The sequence below is a fragment of the Carcharhinus amblyrhynchos genome, chromosome 12 (assembly GCF_965287045.1).
Source record: "Carcharhinus amblyrhynchos chromosome 12, sCarAmb.v2.hapA, whole genome shotgun sequence".
Lineage (NCBI taxonomy): Eukaryota > Metazoa > Chordata > Chondrichthyes > Carcharhiniformes > Carcharhinidae > Carcharhinus > Carcharhinus amblyrhynchos.
The window spans coordinates 16,742,825-16,766,271 of record NC_137335.1 but is presented as its reverse complement, the minus strand read 5'-3'; the positions used below and the strand labels follow the sequence as shown (position 1 = coordinate 16,766,271).

The 23,447-nt window shown below is 43.1% G+C and overlaps 1 protein-coding gene across 1 annotated transcript in view; it reads left to right on the top strand.

Moving 5' to 3' along the window:
• The window catches only part of adgb (androglobin), a 267,020-nt gene that overhangs the window by 66,029 nt on the left and 177,544 nt on the right, over nt 1-23,447 (top strand). Inside the window, exons 8-11 of the mRNA XM_080200127.1 lie at nt 417-598; nt 8,574-8,702; nt 16,615-16,709; nt 20,459-20,633. Coding sequence (XP_080056253.1) covers nt 417-598; nt 8,574-8,702; nt 16,615-16,709; nt 20,459-20,633 — 581 coding nt within the window. The remainder of the gene's footprint in view (nt 1-416; nt 599-8,573; nt 8,703-16,614; nt 16,710-20,458; nt 20,634-23,447) is intronic.

Sequence of the window (23,447 nt, the reverse complement as noted above, 5' to 3'; positions counted from 1 at the left end):
CCCAGTGGGAAACATGCTAAACAGCCTCCGCTTGAGTCTGCCAGCCCGCTGCATGACAAAAGCAGTGCAGCGGGCTGGGTGAATTGCCCAAAAAATCTTTTTCCTTTATTTTGTGACCTGAGTGCCAAGTTAGTATAGGCCAACGCCTCTCCTCTCCTCATGGCTGATCATCGGTTTAAACTCCATTTTCCCACCCATTTCCCATATTCCTCAACTGTACTAGCACCAAAAAAAGCTACTTATTTCAACCTTTAATTGGTGAATGTCTCACTTCCTTCAGCACTTCAGTCTATGCAGTTGCTTTAAAAATGTAGGCAAGATTTTTATACCTTTATATTTTAAAACATGCCAATATGGAAAAAATGCTTCTTGATTTATCCAAAGTATACAATTTATTTTTGGCAAATGTCTTCCAGATCTGTGCAGCCTGAAACAATGTGGTCCTTTCTGAAGACTACAGTCCCAGAGTTCACCGTTGTAAATGAGGAACCTGTTTTAGTCAAAGCACCTTCAGTGGAATCAATTGATAAAATTACAAAGGAACATGAAGAAATAGTGGAAAGTGCCAACTTCAAGCCAGCTGAGAAAGCTGCCAAAGGTACATCCATTGCATTTCTTTTCAAAATTAAGCGGCCACCTAAATTGATTTTCCAACCTCATTATTCTCTCTATCACCAAAACCGCTTCAATTTCATCACTGTAATGTTGTCTGTCTGCAATCCTGCCTTAGCTCCTCTGCTGCTCAAACTTCTATTCGTGCTTTTGTTACCTCCAGACTCAACCAATGTAATCCTCTCCTGGCTGACATCCCACCTTACACCTTATGTAAACATGAACTCATCCAAAACTTTGTTGCCTGCAACCTGACCTGCACCAAATGCCATTCACTTACCATTCCTTATGCTCATTGACATGGATTGGCTCCTGGTGCAGTAGCATCGTGTTTTTAAAATTCTCATCCTTGTGTTCAAATCTCTCCACTGAGCTGGATTTTATACTCCATGGCTGGCAGCTTTGAAGGCAGCGGGGGAGCCTGTAAAATGTAGCACAAGGCCTGCCCTTCACTGACCTGTCTCAACTTTTATGGGAGACGCTGCATAGAAATATAAAAACATAGAAGGTAGGAGCAGGAGGAGGCCATTTGGCCCTTTGATCCTGCTCCTCCATTCATTACGATCATGGCTGATCATCCAATTCAATAGCCTAATCCTGCTTTTTCCCCACAACATTTGATCTCATTCACCCCAAGTGCTATATCGAATTACCTCTTGAATACATTCAATGTTTTGGCATCTGTTTCCTGTGGTAGTGAATTCCACAGGCTCACCATCCTTTGGGTGAAGAAATGTCTCCTCACCTCCACCCTAAGTAGTCCTCAGACTGTGACCTCTGGTTCTGGACTCCCCCCACCATCGAGAACATCCTCCCTGCATCTACCCTGTCTAATCCTGTTAGAATTTTGTAAGTTTCTATGAGATCTCCCCTCATTCACATTGGAGATGTTTGGTGGCCTGCCAGCCTTTGGGCCTATTAAGGCCCTTAAGTGGCTAATTAATGCTCTCATCTTACCCTTGATGGGATGAGGCCCATCAGAAGCAGATTGCCCTCCAGCTTTAGCTGTGTTGGCCAGTGTTGGCAAGGGAGGGGAAGGCTACCTCTAGTGTGGTTCCCTGGAGCAACTCACCTCCCTGGTCATACTTTCCTACTTCCTTCCCTTTACCCTCCACCCACTAGTCTCTCAAACCTGGCCTTCCCCCATATCCCTCAGCTGGGTCTGCTGGCCTAGCCCCAGGAATACCCAGACTTACCTGCCAGTCCAAGGACCACAAGGTCCTCTTCTATTGGGACCGCCTGTAGCCTCAGCTGTGGCTGCCACTCAAACCTGGTACTGCAGTAACTACAGAGGTACCAATCATGAAATTGGTTGACAGCACTCTAAGATGGGACATCAAGATTTCATCTTGAGCCAATTGGCACTGCTTCCAGTGTTAAATTGCAGAGGAGCAGCCATCAGGATGGACTCTTCCCAACTTTTTCGCCAGGTACAAGCAGGGATTGCGATGCACCGTAAAATACAGCTCATGATGTCACCACTATGTATCCCTGTGATCTTCTCCAGCCTTAGAATTCCCAACTTCCACTACCACCCACCTCCCCACCAAGAACTCTGAGGGTATGTGACATTGTTAGAATTAAGCGTCTAGGAGATAACAGTCTCCCCCCTTGCTGAATTTTAGTGTCCGGAGTTCAGACTCTAGCTCATCAAATCTAATGGAGGCTCCTGGAGCTGCAGACACTTACACTGTAGACGTGGTTGCTGTGAATCACACTGCTGTCCATCACCTCACACTTGCTGTACCTGAAACACATCAAGTGTCCTGCCATCATTATTGTACTTTATTTAATTAATTAGGGTTTCAAGTTTAGAAACATCACTCAACAATTATTTATAGTTATATTAAGTCACTTAACAGCTGAAACTATAAATTTAATACAGTACTATCTTTCCCCAATACTAATTTAAACTGTAAGTTTTAGAGAGGATAAAATTAATGAGGACAAAAAAAGCTTTACAACTCACTGATCAGTCTCCAAATTGGTTACCTAATTAATACGTCTAGATTTCAGCTCTTAGGTCTCTCGCTCGGACCATTCCTTGTTCTATAAAAGACCTCTTACCTCATACTTAAAATGCCTGCATTCACCAAAATCCCGAGTTCAGTCCTCTGTCAAAATTGTACCCTGCTGAGTTGGCCACCATGTGCTTACTCCATGCACTAGCAAAACCTCCTGTACTTACACCAATTGGAATTCCAAAGACCTCAGTCAAGCCATGCTGGCAAGGGTACCAGTTTAACTAGCCACCTAATTAACTAACTGTCCATCTACCATTGTCATTACTACTGATTAGGATGGAAAGAAACTGCAAGTTAATGTTAAAGTTAATTTAAATGTTAAACACAACACCTGACTAGGTTTTAGATGGCAATCAACCCTTAAAACACTTCAAATTCTCTCACTCACCAAATTTGTAGAATCATAGAATCACTACAGTGTAGAAGAGGCCATTCGGCCCATCGAATCTGCACCAATTTACCAGTCAGAGTAACTTATCTATGTCCTCCCCCCCACCCTATCCCCATAACCCCACACATTTACCATGGCTAATCCATCCAACCTACACATCTTGGACACCAAGGGACAACTTAGCATGGCTAATCCACCCATCCTGCACAGCTTTGGACTGTGGGAGCACCTGGAAGAAACCCACGCGGACACGGACAGAACGTGCAAATTCCATACAGTTACCCAAGGTCAGAATTAAACCCTGGTGAGGCAGCAGTGCTATGCCACTGTTTCACCATGCCGCCCCAGGTTCCCGATTTCAGTACTCTGTTGAAGCTATACTCTTGTCAAGCTGATCGCCATGTTACTTACTCATTTTGTATCCTTCTCTTCAGAACAGGACACTAGAGATTGGAAAATGAAGTATGTTCTGCCCACTTTGAACTGCCACCAGCTCCTCCTGTCTCACCAACCCCATTCCGACTTCTCATGGCACAGTTGTACGCTGTGTCCTGGCCAGTAAAAACCTTTATCAAAATAATCTACAACCCTATGGTGGATTTCTCGGGACAGATGAGAGAATGAGAAAGAGTGAATGTGTGAGGACATGGTCATCAAGGCAAAGGTGCAAAGTCGCTTGTCTCTTCCCCATCCTCCCTTCTCCTCTGTGGCTTTATGTGTAGGTGAACATGAAGCGATAATATATTTGCCACTATAATCCCCCTTGCTAGCTTTAGCAGCTGCCTGATCATATGTCTCATAATGTTACAGATAGTCCATGCAAACCTGCCGCTGCCACTGACTATCCCACATGGTCCCACCCCAACATCATTTTGCTACATGACTCTCCTAGTTTTTCTGAATGAGGACTCACCCCTCCTCATAGCCTGAGTTTCCCAGTGGTCATCGGCCATTTAGAAAACATGCTCATTATATTGAATACTGGACAAAGTCTTCCATTAAAATGGAAGATTATAACTGAAACCAAAGGAGAAAATGCTGGAAAATCTCAGCAGGTCTGGCAGCGTCTGTAAGGATGCTTTGAGTCCAGATGACCCTTTGTCAATTGACAAAGGGTCATCTGGAATCAAAATGTCAGCTTTTTTCTCTCCTTACAGCTGCTGCCAGACCTGCTGAGATTTTCCAGCATTTTCTCTTTGGGATTCAGATTCCAGCATCTGCAGTAATTTGCTTTTATTAAAATTATAACTGGTTCAGAAAGCAAGAAAGGATGGATCTTGTGAGTCTGGGTTTTTTTTTGTACCTCAGAGTATGCATAATATACTTTGAGGCACATTTGATAGGTCGCAGGTGATGCAGGATGGGATTCGTGTCCAGAGTAGTAACCCAGAAACTTTCAGTACAATGAATGAAAGAACTGCCACATGTTTAAAGAAGGGTCAGGGGAAATAGATACCAAATAGATATCAAATTTGCTAATGCTGTTCAGAAGGATTTAAGCTAATTCAGCGGGGGGATGGGAACCTGAATCATAGCTCTAGCGTACAGGAGGTGAGAGTAGTGAGGTCATGAATAAGGTTTCAAGGTTGCAGGAGTGCATCGGCAGGCAGGAAGGTGGTTTGAAGTGTGTCTACTTCAATGCCAGGAGCATCTGGAATAAGGTGGGTGAACTTGCAGGATGGGTTGGTACCTGGGACTTTGATGTTGAGGTCATTTCAGAGACATGGATAGAGCAGGGACAGGAATGGTTGTTGCAGGTTCCGGGGTTTAGATGTTTCAGTAAGATCAGGGAAGGTGGTAAAAGAGGGGGAGGTGTGGCATTATTAGTCAGGGACAGTATTATGGTGGCAGAAAGGACGTTTGATTAGGACTCATCTACTGAGATAGTATGGGCTGAGGTTAGAAACAGGAAAGGAGAGGTCACCCTGTGAGAGTTTCCTATAGGCTTCCGAAAAATTCCTGAAATGTAGAGGAAAGGATTGCAAAGATGATTCTGGATAAGAGGGAAAGTAATATTTACAAATATTGACCGGAAAAGCTATAGTTCGAGTACTTTAGACGGGTCAGTTTTTGTCCAATGTGTGCAGGAGGGTTTCCTGACACAGTATATAGTTAGGCCAACAAGAGGTGAGGCCCATTGGATTTGGTACTGGGTAATGAACCAGGCCAGGTGTTGGATTTGGAGGTAGGTGAACACTTTGGTGATAGTGACCACAGTTCGGCTACATTTACATTAGCGATGAAAATGGATAGGTATATAACGCAGGACAAGAGTTATAGCTGGAGGAAAGGAAATTGTGATGCGATTAGGCGAGATTTAGGGTGCGTAGGATGTGGAAGGAAACTGCAGGGGATGGGCACAATTGAAATGTGGAGCTTGTTCAAAGAACAGCTACTGCTTGTCCTTGATAAGTATTTACCTGTCAGGCAGGGAGGAAGTGGCCAAGTGAGGGAATTGTGGTTTACCAAAGAAGTTAAATTGCTTGTGAAGAGGAAGAAGGAGACTTATGTTAAGATGAGACGTGAAGGCTCAGTTAGGGTGCTTGAGAGTTACAAGTTAGCCAGGAAGGACCTAAAGAGAGACTTAAGAAGAGCCAGGAGGGAACATGAGAAGCCTTTGACAGGTAGGATCAAGGAAAACCCTAAAGCTTTCTATAGGTGTGTCAGGAATAAAAGAATGACTAGGGTAATATTAGGGCCAAGGACAGTAATGGGAAGTTGTGCGTGCGAGTATAAAAGTTGGAGTGTTATGGTAAGGTTATATAAGGCATTGGTGAGGCCGAATTTAGAGTATTGTATACAGTTTTGGTCACCTAGTCACAGGAAGGATGTAAATAAGGTTGAAAGAGTGCAGAGAAGGTTCACAGGGATGTTGCCGGGACTTGAGAAGCTGAGTGACAGAGAGAGATTGAATAGGTTAGGATTTTATTTCCTATTTTATTTTTAGAAGAATGAGGGGAGATTTGATAGAGGTGTATAACATTTTGATGGACATAAATAGAGTGAATGCAAGCAGGCTTTTTCCACTGAGGCTAGGGGAGAAAAAAAACCAGAGGACATGGGTTAAGGGTGAAAGGAGAAAAGTTTAAAGGGAATATTGGGGGGGCTTCTTCACACAGAGGGTCGTGGGAGTGTGGAATGAGGTGCCGGATAAAGTGGTAAATGCGGAGACACCTTTAACATTTTAGAAAAACTTGGATAGGTTCATGGAGGAGAGGGGTGTGGAGGGATATGGTCCAAGTGCAGGTCAGTGGGACTAGGCAAAAAGTGGTTCGGCACAGACAAGAAGGGCCAAAAGGCCTGTTTCTGAGCTGTAATTTTCTATGGTTCTATGGAGTCCGAAGAGATAGGAGAGGCTCTAAGTGAATATTTTTCGTCAGTATTCACACAGGAAAAAAACAATGTTGTTGATGAGAATATTGAGATACAGGCTATTAGACTGGACGGGATTGAGGTTCATAAGGAGAAGGTGTTAGCAATTCTGGAAAATATGAAAATAGTTAAGTCCCCTGGGCCAGATGGGATTTATCCTAGGATTCTCTGGGAGGAGATTGTGGAGCCTTTGATCTTTAGGCCATCATTGTCTACAGGAATAGTGCCAGGAGACTGAAGGATAGCAAATGTTGTCCCCTTGTTCAAGAAGGGGAGTAGAGACAACCCTAGTATTTAAAGACCAACGAGCCTTACTTCTGTTGTGGGCAAAGTTTTGGAAAAGATTATAAGAGATAGGATTTATAATCATCTAGAAAGAAATAATTTGATTAGGGATAGTCAACACGGTTTTGTGAAGGATAGGTCGTGCTTCACAAACCTTATTGAGTTCTTTGAGAAGGTGACCAAAGAGGTGGATGAGAGTAAAGCAGTTGATGTGGTGTATATGGATTTAAGTAAAGCGTTTGATAAGGTTCCCTACGGTAAGCTAATGCAGAAGATACAGAGACATGGGATTTAAGGGTGATTTAGCGTTTTGGATCAGAAATTGGCTGGCTGTAAGAAGACAGAGGGTGGTGGTTGATGGGAAATGTTCATCCTGAAGTTCAGTTACTAGTGGTGTAATACAAGGATCTGTTTTGGGGCCACTGCTGTTTGTCATTTTTATAAATGACTCGGATGAGGGCTTAGAAGGATGGGTTAGTAAATTTGCAGATGACACTAAAGTCAGTGGAGTTGGGGACAGTGTGGAAGGATATTGCAGGTTACAGAGGGACATAGATAAGCTGCAGAGCTGGGCTGAGAGTTAGCAAATGGAGTGTAGTACGGAAAAGTGTGAAGTGATTCACTTTGGAAGGAGTAACAGGAGTACAGAGTACTGGGCTAATGGTAAGTTACTTAGTAGTGTGTATGAGCAGAGAGATCTCGGTGTCCATTTGCATAGATCCTTGAAAGTTGGCACCCAGGTTGATAGGGCTGTTAAGAAGGCGTATGGTGTGTTAGCTTTTATTGGTAGAGGAATTGAGTTTTGGAGCCATGAGGTCATGTTGCAGCTGTATAAAACTCTGGTGTGGCTGCGCTTGGAATATTGTGTACAGTTCTGGTCACCGCATTATAGGAAGGATGTGGAAGTATTGGAAAGGGTGAAGAGGAGATTTACCAGGATGTTGCCTGGTATGGAGGGAAGGTCTTATGTGGAAAGGCTGAGGGACTTGAGGTTGTTTTCGTTAGAGAGAAGAAGGTTAACAGGTGACTTAATAAAAGCATATAAGATGATCAGAGGATTAGATAGGGTGGACAGTGTGAGCCTTTTTTCCTCAGATGGAGTTGGCTAGCACGACGGGACATAGCTTTAAATTGAGGGGTGGTAGATATAGGACAGATGTCAGAGGTAGGTTCTTTACTCAGAGAGTAGTAACAGCGTGGAATGCCCTGCCTGCAACGGTAGTGGATTCGCCAACATTAAGGGCACTTAAGTGGTCATTGGATAAACATACAGATGATATTGGAATAGTGTAGGTTAGATGGGCTTTAGATTGGTTTCACAGGTCGGCGCAACGTCGAGGACCGAAGGGCCTGTACTGTGCTGTAATTTTCTATGTTCTATAGCTTGACTACTCTATTGAGATTATCGAATTTCTTACTGCATTGCAAAGGAGTCCTGGAGCACAGAATATGGCTACCACTATTTCCTTCCACGATGTGTGCCATATTCTTGGTTCTCTTGCCACCTTTTAACCCCAAACAACCCATCCTGGCTGCCCTGTATCTCTGTTCAGAGGATATGTTGCAAGTTTGTTTGATTTAGCTCCACTCATTCATTGCTGGATTGGCTTCTTCCTCTAGTGCTGCTTTTGCTCCTCCTCTAAGTAGCAACAGGTTTTATATCCAGTTTCTGAACCAGATTTAAATCACTCTAATATTATTGTTTGCCTCTCTTTCAATGTCACTGTCAGCCATTGAGAACACTTTTTCAATTTATTGCCAGCCTCTCTCTGTATCCACATGTACTTGTCTCGAGTTACAATAAGGTAGACAGAATAGAAAATAAGTGAAAAGACTAGAAAAAGGAAGTATGTGTGCCCTTTCAGTAACTTTTTAACATATTTTCTCAGAAAGAGCAGGATCAAAAGATTCTGGGAAGAAAAGGTCTAAGGAAGGAGAACTCAATAAAGAAAAAATGAGATCATTAGCTCAACAACCAGCATCTATCTCTCAGACTGCATCTCAATCTTTTTCAGAGAGTAAGTTATAGGACTAGTTGGTGAGGGTTGTAATTTTTGTTCTAGCTGTTAGATCTGCATTTTCTTTCTTGAGATTACTGGGAGACACTTTATCAATTTCTTTATTTGTTATTTTAACATAGCAATGACAATTTTCCTCACCACAACGGCAATAGGAAAATTCAGCAACTATACCATTTAATGCATATTTTTTGATGTAGCAATCAATTTTAATTTTCTTTGCGAGAAAACAGTGTTAATATAATATTCCAGATAGACTTGCCACTAAGTTTGTTATTGTACATGTTGCCTTTGTGTGAGTTTAATTGAATTCAGTGTTATCTGGTTTTTTTTAACTTCGCAATGCATTTTCAGATTGTTCTTGATCTGTTGCTGTACTGCAGAAGCAGGACCCAGTCCTTTCAGTCACTACACTGCCAAGATGCCACTGATTTTGTCTTGCTTTCTTGCTGTTGAGGTGCCTCTGGAACTGACACCGATTCACTCCGTCCTGCTTCCTAAGCTGCTAAAGTGATTCAAATTCACCTGCTCCTATTTAGTTTGTTGCTGATGTGACTGTTTCACTTCCTGTAAATTATTGTTGGGTAAAAGTATCAAGGCATATGAAATATAGATATGTAACTGAGGTACACATTTCACTTACCTGATTAAAGAAAAGAACAATTTGAGGGGCTGAATGGGCTTCTTGTATTCCTATTTAAAATTTATTTTGAGCATGATATTGGTTGCAATTTAGCGGGCCTGTTAGTTGCGGGTGCAAACCCCTGATTTGATGCTAAATCTTGCAAAGGCTAAAAACGGGATTTACGCAGTGAGCTTTTGAAATGTGATCTTTCGGAGCCCTCCTCGATAACGCAATCAGGTTTATGCCCAGGAATGTAGTGACAACTCGCAGTGAGGAATGATCTTAATGTCCCTCAGAGAATGCCTATGTCTGACTTCTGTCTCTCTAGTGTCTGAATGAGATTCCCTGCTTCATACCTTTGTCCATTTGCTCAAGATGGGGGTAAGGCTGAATCATGCCTGAGTCCTATCACTGCAAATGAAACATTTGTACTGAGGGGGCCTAACCATCTGTGAGAACAACTGTGTCTCGATGGGGAGAAGCATCATGTCCCTGGGGGGTTGGATTAAAGGTTTTAAGGTGTTAAAGTGGTGAGCAACAAGAATATTTCATTCAGTGACATATCCAACTGTTACAAGTTAAAATGTCCCCCAACCAGTAGTGCCTAACTACGTCTGTCCACACGTTGTGATCCCACAATTCCTTAGTCTTGCGTACCCTCTCACTATGTTTAGGTGTTTTCCCATGATGTACATCAGAGATGGAGGCAGCCTCCTGCCTTCCATGTCCTGTTGCCTGAGATGTTCCTGGCAGGTGTCCTCTGGACAGCTGAGACTTAGAAGGTCTCAGCCAACTTTCAGGTGGCTTTGGTGTTGTTGTGTCATCCTGTTCTGCTTGCTGTGTCTGAGTTGCGCTGGTCTCAGGAAGGGAGGACTTCAGATTGACTGGTCATTCCTAGGGTCTCCAGAGCAGAAGTCTGTGCTCCAGTGGATCCTCTTCCCTATAGGCACTCATGGCCCCTGGGTTACTCCATGGGGGCAAAGGGGCAACTGGAGTGAGCTCCAGAAGGCCTAATGCATCATGTGCTGCCTGGAGGCCCACCATTGACTGAACCAAACAGCAGAACTCCTCAGCCATGGCCCTCATGATTTCTACCGTAGACGCCACTCTTGCAGTGTTGGTCTGGGTGTCACATGTTGCTGGAACCATCTGCTGTGATAGAAGGCTGATTTGGCCTTGCAGTTGCAGGATTATTGCTGACATCCCCTCCTGGTATTCCCAGCTCTGCCTTTGCATCTGATGCAGCTGAGGGTCAAATATGTCCAGAAACATGGCACCTGGCTCGGGCACAGTCCAAAGACCCAGCAGACCGCTGACTGTCCAATCCTTGGGGCATTCCTGTCTCCACCTGATGTGCATTGGATGGTAGTCATCCGATAGTGACCTAGAAGCCTGCCTGCTAAGAGGGTTTGGGGGGGTGGTGGGCAGGGTTCAAGGGTGACAGAGGGGAAAGAAATAGTGATATTGGGTGGGTTAAGGGAGATTGGGGGGAAGTTGGTGGATGACTGGGAGAGTGAAAGATGGTAGAAGGAGTTTGAAAGGTGACATACATAAAGTTTCTAATCAGAATGGGAGAATGTGGTTAATCCGTAAGTTCAATTTATCAAAGTGGATAAAGGGCTTTTCGGATGGGTGGAGTTTAAGTTCAGCATAATTGGCCAACTAAATGGACACCCTAATAATAGTCATGGGGCAACTGGATGCGAACCATGACAGATGTGTTTTCCTCTCCGCACAGCAGCAGTTTTGTTCCTAGTTCATGAGTCTCATAACATTAAGATCCTTGCAAGGTCTGGAGCTGTCATTCATTCTGTATGATTTACCATCTGCTGCTGTCAGGGCAGGAATGAAGGAAGGAAAATGGAAGTCCCTAAGGGGAAAGGCTGGTGGAGCAGCAACTTCTCAATTCCAAAGCTCCATCCTCCCAGGTAAAGGGTCATGGCTGACAAGGGCTCATGTGATTAATCCACCTATGCTGTAAGGCGACGTTCTCCCTGAAGAGCCTCAAGGCTTACTGACTATTGTCAGAGGGATGTTCTCACATGTAGTTCTCATCATCCCAATCAAAGAGCAATGTCTCCATGTGTAGTAATGTATGAACAGGAGGAACATCCATCTCTGGTCTTTCATGATGTCTTTTACCTGGAAGGCATGGGGTGAGGATGCCAGGTCTCGATGGAAGCCAGGCACAGGGCTTTGCACTGGCTTGGAGACTCTTACATGGAGACAGACCTGTAAAGAATATGCTCATTGGATTCATTACTTCAGTTTGTTGCAGGCTCCAGGCAATTCTGACTTTCTACTGGCTCTCACCTGGATGAGGAGGAAGAAGAGGGCCTATCATAGGTTGGCATAGAGACAAGAGGAGAAATAGCCTGAGCAGCAAGAGGCAGCAGGGCATCAAGCAGGACCCACTGCATTGGAGAGCATTAGCCTGACATAATATATCACAGCCAGCTTCTCCACGATGAGTTGTGGTCACAAAAGTTTGGAGGAAATCCCAAACTGGTGGCATTGAAGTCACAGCTTCCTCAAACTTCTTTGCCAGTGGATCATTCCAGGGCTCCACTGGGGACTTGTGTGACATCTCCCTGTCAGCAACTGTTCAAGAGAGCTCACTTATTTGTCAAACTCTGCCTAGATCTGGAAAGCCAGATTACAGAAGCATTGGGATTTGCAATCTAGCTTTCTTGCAAGCATAGGGTGTAATTAACTGTACACATGTGGTCTTGAGAGTTCCTTGGCAAAACCGAGTCACACTTATCGACGAGAAAGGATTCCATTGTTTGCACATGCAGTTCAGATGTAATCACAGAAGACAAAGTTGATATGTTTGAGCTCTGAGCCACTTTCAGGTTTTTGAAGGATCTCAGTGATTGCAGGACTGGCTCCTCAAGAACAAGGGATAGGCCCAGAAGACATGGCTGACGACACCAATTTGCCGACCGCAGAGAAGAGATAGAGTGCTGAGCATGGCTCCATCAGGTCCATGATTAAGCAGACACAAGGCCTCCTAAAGACGAGATTCAGATGTTTGGCCCGCTCAGAGGAGACTTTCCAAAACTCACTGAAAATGTCCCAGATCATTGTCTGTTGTATCCCACACAACCTTGTGCAACAAAAGGGGGTGTCTTGAGTGAGAGAGACATGAAGAAGCAGAATGTTTGCTCCAGTATTGAGTATGATGAAGGAGATGATGAAGACCAGGATGTTGTAGGTACAATGCAGAGACCATAACAGGAATACAATTTGGCAGATAGGCTTATCTCATTCTAATCATTACCAGATTAAGCCACCAACACGTTTCTTTAACTATTTGATTTTATGTCCTCTGCTGGCTGGAAGGCCCTCGTATCTTTTTGGTTAAACAGATTATATTTCTCTAACCTACCTTGACTTATCATAGCTGCATCAAATTGCACTAGCTATCCTGTGCCCTGCCTTTGGATTAATCCTTTCCATGTGCCAAACTCTGCTAATAAACAGAGCCCTGGTACTAAATGCCTGCGTTGGAGCCTGTACAGTACTCTGTACTCCCAGGACCTCAGGCACTTGTAAGTAGAATTGTAATTTCACCTATGGCCTCACAAAGTCCATGTGCATGGTAATTTGGAAGCAATATCGAATTTAAACTCAGCAGGAATACACTCATGTCACTCTGACACCTGCTCCCAGAGGGAGGCTGACCTGGCAGAGAGCTCTTTCAGACAGAACCAGATAGGTGGGTCCACAGCTAGGAGCAGCATGAGAACACCATTTGACCCCAAAGGATTGTTGCTCCATGGAGGTTGATGAGGGAAGTTCGTGCTCCTGTTCCCTGATAGCTACTGGCTCATAGTAAACCCATATGCCGTGATGTCTTTAACATGCCAAGAAGTTTCAAGTTAACTTGTAGTCCACTTACTGAGAGTGGCTCACCTGCACTGTGTGTTGCTCAGTTCCATTCCAGACCCTAAAATTACAGACACCGTACAAGCTTCAGTCCTAGCTGTCCTTAGCATTAATATGCTACCATGATTTGTCATTGTGGACACTCCAGCCAAGGTAAACTTTCCTGCATGCTCCCTGCAGTGCCCTATTGGAGCTGTTGATGCTTTACATGGATAGCCTTACTGTCCTCAGCATGCTTCAGCACAGAGGCCCATTCTACTAGCTCTCACTTCATGGACCAAGACCCTAGTCCTTCAGTGATATCCAGTGCACTTCAGTTGTAAAGCCTTTATGCAAGATCTGGGGCCACTCTTGATAAAGAAACAATTGGTCCTTACAAATCTCCATGTGAAGTCTCACAAAAGCTTCAGACAAATGCACACACACATATCGTACACTCAGATCCCTCTTGCAGTCAAGCCTGTTTTGTCCATTGCCTCATTACTTGTTGCCTTCATCTGCATGTAAGCTCAGAATGGCAAATTTGCAGGGAAAGCTATTCATAATTGAACATTCCCATCGTAGCTTCTTCCAGATATGTAGGACAGCTTGTGGTTTTCTACTGTTAAGGAGACAGTGTAGAGCTTCAGTCTCTCAAATTGCATCTACCATGTTCCTTGCCACTCACACATAAATATAACTCCTCTCGAGTTCTCATTGTATCTACTTCCATCTGACATCAGGGCAACAGCAACGGGAGATGCAGTGACCTCACTGAACACCACGATATTAGAACATGGTAACCTGTAACTAATGGCCTGCATAATGCGTAGCCAGATCACACATTCATAACTGATGGCCAGTGCTTAGTCATGCACATGTGGGACTATAAAGTAATCACCATGTTGATAATGTGGGCCAAGTGAATCTATAGAAGTTTATGATTGAACTCTGATGAAGACCCACATTCCAGACCCTGAATACCCACTAACATTGAAGCAACAAGGCGGAGTCGATAAGACTTCCAAATAGAGCAAGTGATCATATATTTACTAGTGCCAAAACTATATACTATTATTGTACACCTTCAAAACCTCTTAACCTTCATTGCCCACCATTACATCTTGGTATAGCCTCAACATCTGAAGCTGAAATAGAGATAGTAGAATGGATCTCTGTGTTGAAGCATGCTGAGGTCGGTAAGGCTATCTATGTGAAGCATCAACAACTCCAACAGGGAGCATGCAGCCTGCTGACTGCTATGCCCTGTTGATTATGATTACTTTGGTAGACATCCTCCAGTGGCTTTTGGCCAAGAGGTTCCTAGCCTGCTAAGATTAAGGATCTCGTGCTCTGGTGCAGGTGTACCCATTTCAGTCTGTTCAAGGTGGAGGGGAGTCATTGACAGGGGGGTGGAATGGTGGAGTGGCACGGCATATTTGGAGTGTCTTGGGATGAAGCCCCTGGGGTGCCTGGCTGGAGCTCCTTCTCCGTGTGGCTGCCTGAATGCAGCTCCCTGACTCCTTGAGGAAAAGAGATACCTGCATGGAGGGTGAGATGACCTGTTTCCTTCTTGCCCAGCCACTGCTGAACTGCAGCAATGACTAGAGATATGAAGAACAGATGCGAACATAAATCTGGCAGCTGCAATGCTTTTTGTTGGACCTGGGCCTTCAAGGTGACTGCCTCCTTTCCATGGAGACAGCCAAGCAATCACGTACCGGAGCTACAACAGCACATGGAATGTGGACAGAGTCCCCAGGCCTTTGGTCTACGCATGGCCTCTGGCAACTCTGCCTGCTGTTCCCCTGCCTGTTTCTACATCTTGAATTTAGAACTGAATCCAGAGGCTCATCATCTGTTTGGGGCTCATCAGAGGCCTGGTCTCCAACAGGCTTCCAAGCATCAGAGACCTCAGCTGTCACATTCTCCTCCAGCTATGGATCACTGTCAGTGATGTGATTGTGACTCCAAAGCTACTCTAGAGCCTGGACCCATTGAGGTGAATGAAACTACACTGGTGAAGGATGCAGGTGAACACCATGATGGTGCATTCTCTGAAATGCCTGGAGCTGTTCTGATCTGGGTAGCTGTCTTCTCCCATTTCTTGCTGATACCTGGGATGGAGAAAATAAAGATTTCGTATTGACTAAGCAGACCCCTTAATTAAATACATCTCTCATTCACTGGGCATAGCTGATAACTCCAGATTGGAGACCTTTTCACTGGATTCCTTGAGGAATCCTACCTTGGCCTCAGCACAGGCATGGTCCTGCTCCTCTCAGTGAACTCAGCAGCCATCTTCTCCAAAGTGATAAAAATCCTGATGTTGGAAGTCCAGTTCCATTCTGGGAGCTCTTGCACTTGTGGGAATTCTTCTCCTGCAGAAAGATGGAAGGCTTGATTGTCATGCCAATGGTTGCATCAGCAATTCAGGATGACGTGATTCATTGTTATGCTCATGAATGCGACTTATCCCTCCCCACTAAGTGATTAAGAAGCTAGTTGTCCTGCAACTGATCTGAGTTTGACAGCATGAAGTGACTGGCACACAAACAGTGCGTGCGTCCTACCTGCTGGTGAGTACTGCCACCCAAGCCCCTGTATGACATCCCAGTGCACTCGCACACTTAGACTGCCTGATGAGCATGTCACTTTGCAGTGGATGGACCATGCATTTACCCTGGCAGAGCACAGCAGATCATTTTCAACCTCTTGCAACACTGCTGAACATTTCTGCGCTGAACCCCATGGTTGCTAACTTCTGCTGTAACCTCTGTCCAGGCCGCTGTAGTCAGACAGGAGACCTCCTGCTGCCATTATGGGAAACAGCTCCTGCTGCCTTTTCAGGACACCTGAAGGAAAGTCTACAGGGTGACTTTGCTGAACCATGGAGCAGCATGCTATTTTCTCTGTGGCATGAGTAATCCAGAGCTCTTGGCCTGAAGTAACTGTTCGGATGCCCTGTAAATATGGCACCTGGATGTTCAAGCCCATTAGGTAGTGGCAGGGACAGCAAATTCACATGCCCCACCATGTGAAACAGCAAAGTCCCCGCAGATGCATTCTTAATGAGCTAACCAGTGCAAGATTGTACATGACCAGCCTCTTCCCTTACCACCGCCAGTGACAATCAATCCCATTTCCACACCCACCACCAAACCTAGACTCCAGAGCAGGTGATTGAAAGTAATTTTGAAACATAGTTACTCATGTAATGTAGAAAATGAAAGTTAACCAAGGCTGAGATTTTCTGACCCCACAGTGGTGGAACCTGTCCTGGGAGATCAGTGGCCTGGTCAAAATTCCATTGATTTCTGATGGGACTGGATGATCTCAGCAATGAGTGGGGCCAGAGAATCCCATCCTCAAGTCTTTCACTATACTTTAAAAAAAATTATGTTCTTTGTGTTATAGGTTTTCCAACACTAATGATGCCACGGATGCTGATGTACGCTACCTACCTCCCACTTCAGCTGTCAGACAAGAAGATTTCTTTACTTGGACAAATGGTAATAGCTGCATACACTGTTTTACATTATGGGACATTTTACCTTTGGTCATTATTCTAGTGATAATAAAGTAGAGTTTATTTATTAGTCACAAGTAGGATTACATTAACACTACAATGAAGTTACTGTGAAAATCCCCTGATTGCCATACTCCGGTGTCTGTTTGGTTACACTGAGGGAGAATTTAGCACAGCCAATGCACCTAACTATCACGTCTTTTGCACTGTGGGAGGAAACCAGAGCATCAAAGCAATTGAGCAAAAGGTTTTTGGACTCTCACCAATAGCCACGGTTAATATTTTTAAAGTTTAGAGAATGGGGCAATTAAAAAACTTCAGATCTTGATAGTTATACAGAGGAAACCCATGCAGACATGGGGAGACTGTGTAAACTCCACACAAACAGTGACCCAAGCTGGGAATTGAATCAGGTACCTGGCGCTGTGAGGCAGCAGTGCTAACCACTGTACCACCATGCTGTCCAATGTGTTGTATTTTGCCACATTAGTGGGTTATTAGGGGTCATCTAAAAAAAATGCACTTCAGTAAAAATATTTGACTTTTCTTAATAAAGCCACATGTGGAAGCACCTCAAAAAGAAAGATTTTTTAAAAAAACAAACCTCTTGATATGTGCACCACTGCCTGCGGTGGGAGCATTAGCCTGGATTCTCAGAGCTCAGGACAAGATTTTCACAGAGTTGGGAAGACTCCTCAGATTCTTAAAAGTGGGCCAGGCCCCAGATGTTGAAGTCCTGGCTCCATTTCTGACTGGTCCAATTTTTGCTGGTGGGAAAAGGGACATGGCCTGGTTGACACGGGCAGGAACTTCAAACTCAGCAGTGCCACTTCTCAAAGCTGAGAAGTTAGTGCTGAGATCAGACAGATGCCAGTTTGGCTGATCCAAGAGCTTAAGCCACAGTGTGGAAGTCACAAATTGATGGAGGAGATACATATACTCTTGAAGGGCAATTAAGGTCTGTATAACTATCAAGATCTGAAGTTTTTTAACTGCCCTATTCTCTAAACTTTAAAAATATTAACTGTGGCTGTTGGTGAGAGTCCAAAAACCTTTTGCTCAATTGCTTTGATTGACAGGCATAGGCTAAAAGAAAGTGTTGCATTCAGTAGTGCAGTTTCTGTAGCGCTCTTTGTTGACGTGTCTCCATGTGCTGTTATGAATGCTTGACTGAGTTTCAAAAGCTATAATACAGGAAGTTCAGTATTCATAGTTTGATTGAAAGCTTAAAGGAATTATTAAAGCAGTAACTGTCCTTGATATGGGATCTGAATAGCAGTTTGTTTCATTTTTTAGGAGAATTTTGAAAAAGCTGCAAAAGATTTGATTGGATTTTATGACTGGGAGTTTTCCATTATCAAGTGTAAATGAGTGAGAACTGTATTAGATTGTCAGATGTTTATGGTTCTCATCCCCACATGGCTCCTGAGGTCTTCCCATACTGGGTGAGTAGCTATGGAGGTGGCCTGGAGGGCATGAAAGGCCATGGGAATGGGCAGGCCATGGATTGTCATTGATTTAACATAGAGGGTATGAGGAACCAAGGGGGTGAGGACAAGAGGACCAAACAACTGGGGCAAAAGAGTAAGGTGGGCCTTCTAACTGGTCAGTTTGGGATCTGCACATTCAAGAGGCAGCCTACATTCCGCTTCCAGGGTTGGCAGATCTGACTTAATTTTGCCCCCCATCCCATCCCTGAAGCAAAAATTGCATTTTACTGAGGTGGATCTGGTGAGTCAGATGATTTTTTGAATTGAGTTACATGTCTCAGTAGCCAAAATCTGGCTCAAAATTTTTATTTTTCTCCACAAAGCACATTTGGGCGGCCTTCTAGATTTATATAAATAAATGTTAGCCATAACATTTTCCCCTCTGAGTCGGAAGTTATGCATTCAGGTCCCCAGAGAATTGAATCTACAGAGGCCAATAGGCAATTGATGGGAAAAGAACAAATCCCACCTGAAAAGCTGTACAAGGGTGGTTCCTAAGAGGTAGAATGTGAAAGATGATAGAGTGATCAATCTTGTTGAATGATAAAAGAAGAAAGATTTTTAAAATCTGCTTTCCTCAATAGGAAACTTGTGTAGGTAAGGACTGATCTTTTATACCATTGTGACTGTGTTCATGTTTGATTTCCCAAACTTCTGAACTAGCATTAGGAGTATTCTGCTGTTCTGAATTACACTGTGTTCCTTGGTTGATATTACTATGCATCCCTAGTCTCTTCAGATATGACATAGGAATAGCAGTGAGAAAGGCCTATAAGATCAGGAAGTAGAATCAGTATGGGTTGAGATTAAGAATAACAAGTATCAGAAAATAGTGGTAGTAGCAGTTTATATGACCCTGAATAATAGTTATACCATTTGACAGAACATTAAGCAAGAAATGATGAGACATTGTAACAAAAACAATGTATTAAGGCAGGGGGGGCATGGTAGCACAGTGGTTAGCACTGTTGCCTCACAACACCAGGGACCCAGGTTCAATTCCAAACTCGGATGACTATCTGTGTGGAGTTTGCATGTACTCCCTGTAATGCGAGGTTTCTTCCGGGTGCTCCAGTTTCCTCCCATACTCCAAAGATGTGTGACTTAGGTTGATTGACCATGCTAAATTAACCTTAGTGTCGGTGGGACAAGCAGGGTAAATACGTGGGGTTACAGGGATAGGGCCTGGGTGGGATTGTTGTCAGTGCAAGTTCATTGGGTTGAATGGCTTCCTTTTGCACTGTATAGATTCTATGGATGGAAATTTACAGCCGCGCTCATCCTGAAACCATAAAATCCTGCTTGAGGTCAATGGGCCTTTTCATTGTCCACCCCTCACCCGCTCCAATTTCCATGGCGGGCGGGACAGTAAAATCCTGGTGTATGATTGTATAATCGGGATTATAATCCTCATATGAACTGAACAAATCCACTAAGCAAAGGTGTGGTGCTTTTGCAATAAGTTTTTACAATCATACTTTGTGGAACCAACTATGAATAGAGCCATTTTAGATCCAGTGTTGATCCATGTGGTAGGGTTAATTAGTAATCTGATAAGAAAAAAGTCGTGCTCATAATGCAGCTAAATTCCATTTAAGTTTGAGAGTGACATGTTTGAGTCCAAATGAAGAAACTTTTAAAAAATTACATTGGTGAGAAGGAAGAACAAACTAATCTTCATTGGGTAAATAGACCAAAAGGAATAGCAGTAAATAAACAATGCTAAGCATTTAAAGAAAATGTCATCACTTTCAACAAAAATATAACATCCCATCAAAAAAAGCTTAGCGAGGAAGACCCGTACATTGTTTACAAAAGAATTAAAGATGGAAAAGAAGAGGCTTCTAATGTTGCAAAGAAAGGCAGTAAGCCAAAGAATTGGGAGAGTTTTATAGACAAGTAAATGACTACCAAAAATGTGATTAAAAAAGGAAAAAAAAATGAATAAACTAGCCAGAAATATAAAAAAAAAGGTTGAAAGAGCTTTTATAAAGACATGAAAAGGAGATTAGCTACAGTAAAGATTGGTTTCTTGGAGGCAGAGATAGGATAAGTTATTATGGGAAATGAAGAAGTGGCAGAGCCGTTGAGCAAACATTCCTGTTCCTATTTCTTATGTTCTCATGTTTATGTTCAACAACAATTTACATTGAAATTTCAAAGAGAATAATTGTTACATTACCATAATCATCATATGTTTTATTTCAATTCACTGAGTTTGTGGTTCTTTTGTGCCTTGTAGGCTGAATCGTCAGAGAAGTTGCGACGCTATGGACTTTCCCATGTACATAGCCACCCAGTGCTGGTTACAAGGACCAGATCCTGTCCCCTTGTAGATCCACCAGAAGCAATTCAGATTCCACGATGGAAGCTTATCCGACCACGAAACCGTGCTATTCCAATAGCTGATCCAAAAGGTATTGTTACTTCAAATTTGACAATTGTTATGATCTTGTGGGGACCTAGAAACCAAAATAACCAAATTTTCTGAACATTACCCAAATGAAAAAATGACCAACAGAATTTCACTTTTTGTAACTTTATCTCCAACCTGAATCATAATCAACATGACTCAATAGGCAAATCATGGTCAGTACAGACTATAAATCATACATGGATGAATAGATACAACTGTCATGATTAGGTTGAAAGAGGACTGCTGACAACCCTGTTTCCTTTTCATATTGCTATGAACTTAAAGAATAGGAAAGGTTTTGTTTCAGCATGCCCTCCCCCCAAAAATGGAGAATTTCATTTTAAAGAAGTAATTGTTGATTTTTAAAATCTCTAAATAACCCAAAATGAATGCCACTTCGCTCACACATATGATTTTTAAAAATTTGTTATTCACAAGTAGGCTTACATTAACATTGCGATGAAGTTGCTGTGAAAATCCCCTAGTCGTCACACTCTGGTGCCTATTCGGGTACACTGAGGCAGAATTTAGCATGGCCAATGCATCTAACCAGCACATTTTTTGTACTGTTGGAGGAAACCAGAGCACCCGGAGGAAACCCATGCAGATATGGGGACGACATGCATATTCCGCACAGAAAGTGACCCAAGCCGGGAATCGAACCCGGGTCCCTGGTGCTGTAAGGCAGCAGTGCTAACCACTGTGCCACCATGCCATCCCTCACACAAGAAAAATTACAGAGATGAAAGATAGTGTGCTGTTACAAGTTATAAGGAACATAAAGGGAAATGTGCATATGCCACTTGTCTGATGTAACCTGAACATCAAGATTGGAGGTCTGATGAGAAATGCACTTTAGTCAAGGTATCAGTTAGTGATTTCAATATCCAGGGTAGTAGAGATTTGCAGGAATTCTCTTGAAGGGATGAGGATGGTTTCTAATAGTTTGTTCAGCCAATGAATAGTTAGTTCTTGAGTGGGTTGATGCCCAGGTAGACAGTCATCCATTGTGTGCACCAGAGAAAGCACAGGCTCAGGCAGAGTCAGTGTTACTCAAGTGCAGCTACATCTTCTGTGTGTCTTCTTTTCTGCAGACAGCATTTCTGATCTAAAGATTAAAAAGGACAAACAAGGTTGTTCCAACAAGTGAATCCTCAAAACTATGACTTCTTAACCATGCATAGAGAAGGAAACGAGAGAGTGCAGAATGTAGTGTCACAGTCATAGCTAGGGTTTAGAGAAAGATCAACTTAATATGAGATAGGTCCATTCAGAAATCTGATGGCAGCAGGGAAGAAGCTGTTCTTGAGTCAGTATGTATGTGACCTGAGACTTTTGTATTTTTTTCCCGACGGAAGAAAGTGGAAAAGAGTATGCCCAAGTTCGTGGGGTTCTTGATTATGCTGGCTGCTTTTCTGAGGCAGCGGGAAATGTAGACAGAATCAATGGATGGGAGGATGGTTTGTGTGATAGACTGAGCTTCATTCACAACCCTTTGTAGTTTTTTACAGTCTTGTACAGAGCAGGACCGTACCAAACTGTGATACAACCAGAAAGAATACTTTCTATGGTGCATCTGTAAAGGTTTGTGAGAGCCATAGTGGACATGCCAAATTTCCTTAGCCTCCTGGGGAAGTAGAGACATTGGTGGGCTTTATTCGGCGTGGAGGGACCAAGGCAGTTTGTTGGTGATCTGGACACCTTGAAACTTGAAGTTCTCGACCATTTCCATTTCATCCCTGTTGACGTAGACGGGGCACTATGCCTTCTGAAGTTGATGACAATCTCCTTTGTTTTGCTGATATTAAGGGAGATTATTGTCGTCGTATCAGTCTACCAGATTATTGCTCTGGATAACTATCCCATTGATCAATAAATCCACTTTGAAGAATTAAAACCATGTTTTATTTCAAAGACTCTTTTAACTCTGAAACGCCTTTTGATGTTTTTTCATGATATGTGTAGTTAACGTCATTGATGCTGGAATGCATTTTTTGTCCTTATTCAACAGTGAGTCAGTTCTTTGGCTGGATTATGGAATCCATATAGCAGTGTCACCCATTGTTCAATGGACATTTTGTAGGTGCAGTGTCCTTTTTGAACTAATGGTTTGAGCGGTTTCTCTGCTCGGTTTTCATGTTGAATAGGTTCATACCTTAAATTATGAATATCCCATGCCTTACATAACACAATAATGACTATCTCACAAGGTTAGTAAGCTGTTCACCTCAGCGATATGGCCCCAGTTTCAGTCGCATCTACTTCTAAGAATCCCAGTCCATTTTCTTCAAGGATTTAGCTGATTCTCCACAGGCAGCCACTTCTGTGTAAACAGGGTTCTACTATGCAATCTTCCCTGTACGGTGCACTTCTTTCCAAAATCTTCTCAAATCTCAGCTCTCTGTATTTTTGTCTTTGCCACATCACTTCTGTATTTTAACTCCATTCCTATTGGCTCAAGGTTTGTAAGGCTACATGCGTCAGTATTTCTCATTATTCAAAAAAATTACACATGACCTTTTTACAATTGAAATAAATATTCAAAAGTCCTTTCTTCAAAGGTTTTTAGTAACAATTTCAGAATTCCCAAACATTTTAAAGTAATTACAAATTTTCCTTACTGTTATTGCTCTCAGGTCAAAGGCAACCACACAACTAAAACAATTTGGTCTTTAAATTTTCATTTTTTTTTAATGTTGCAGTCATGTATTTTCACTTTGTTGGACTCTTTTGTCTCGTAATCTTGAAAGTTAATGGAAGATACCAAATTTGTGATGTACAAACCTCCAGTAAAGCAGTAGAGGAAGGAATTGGA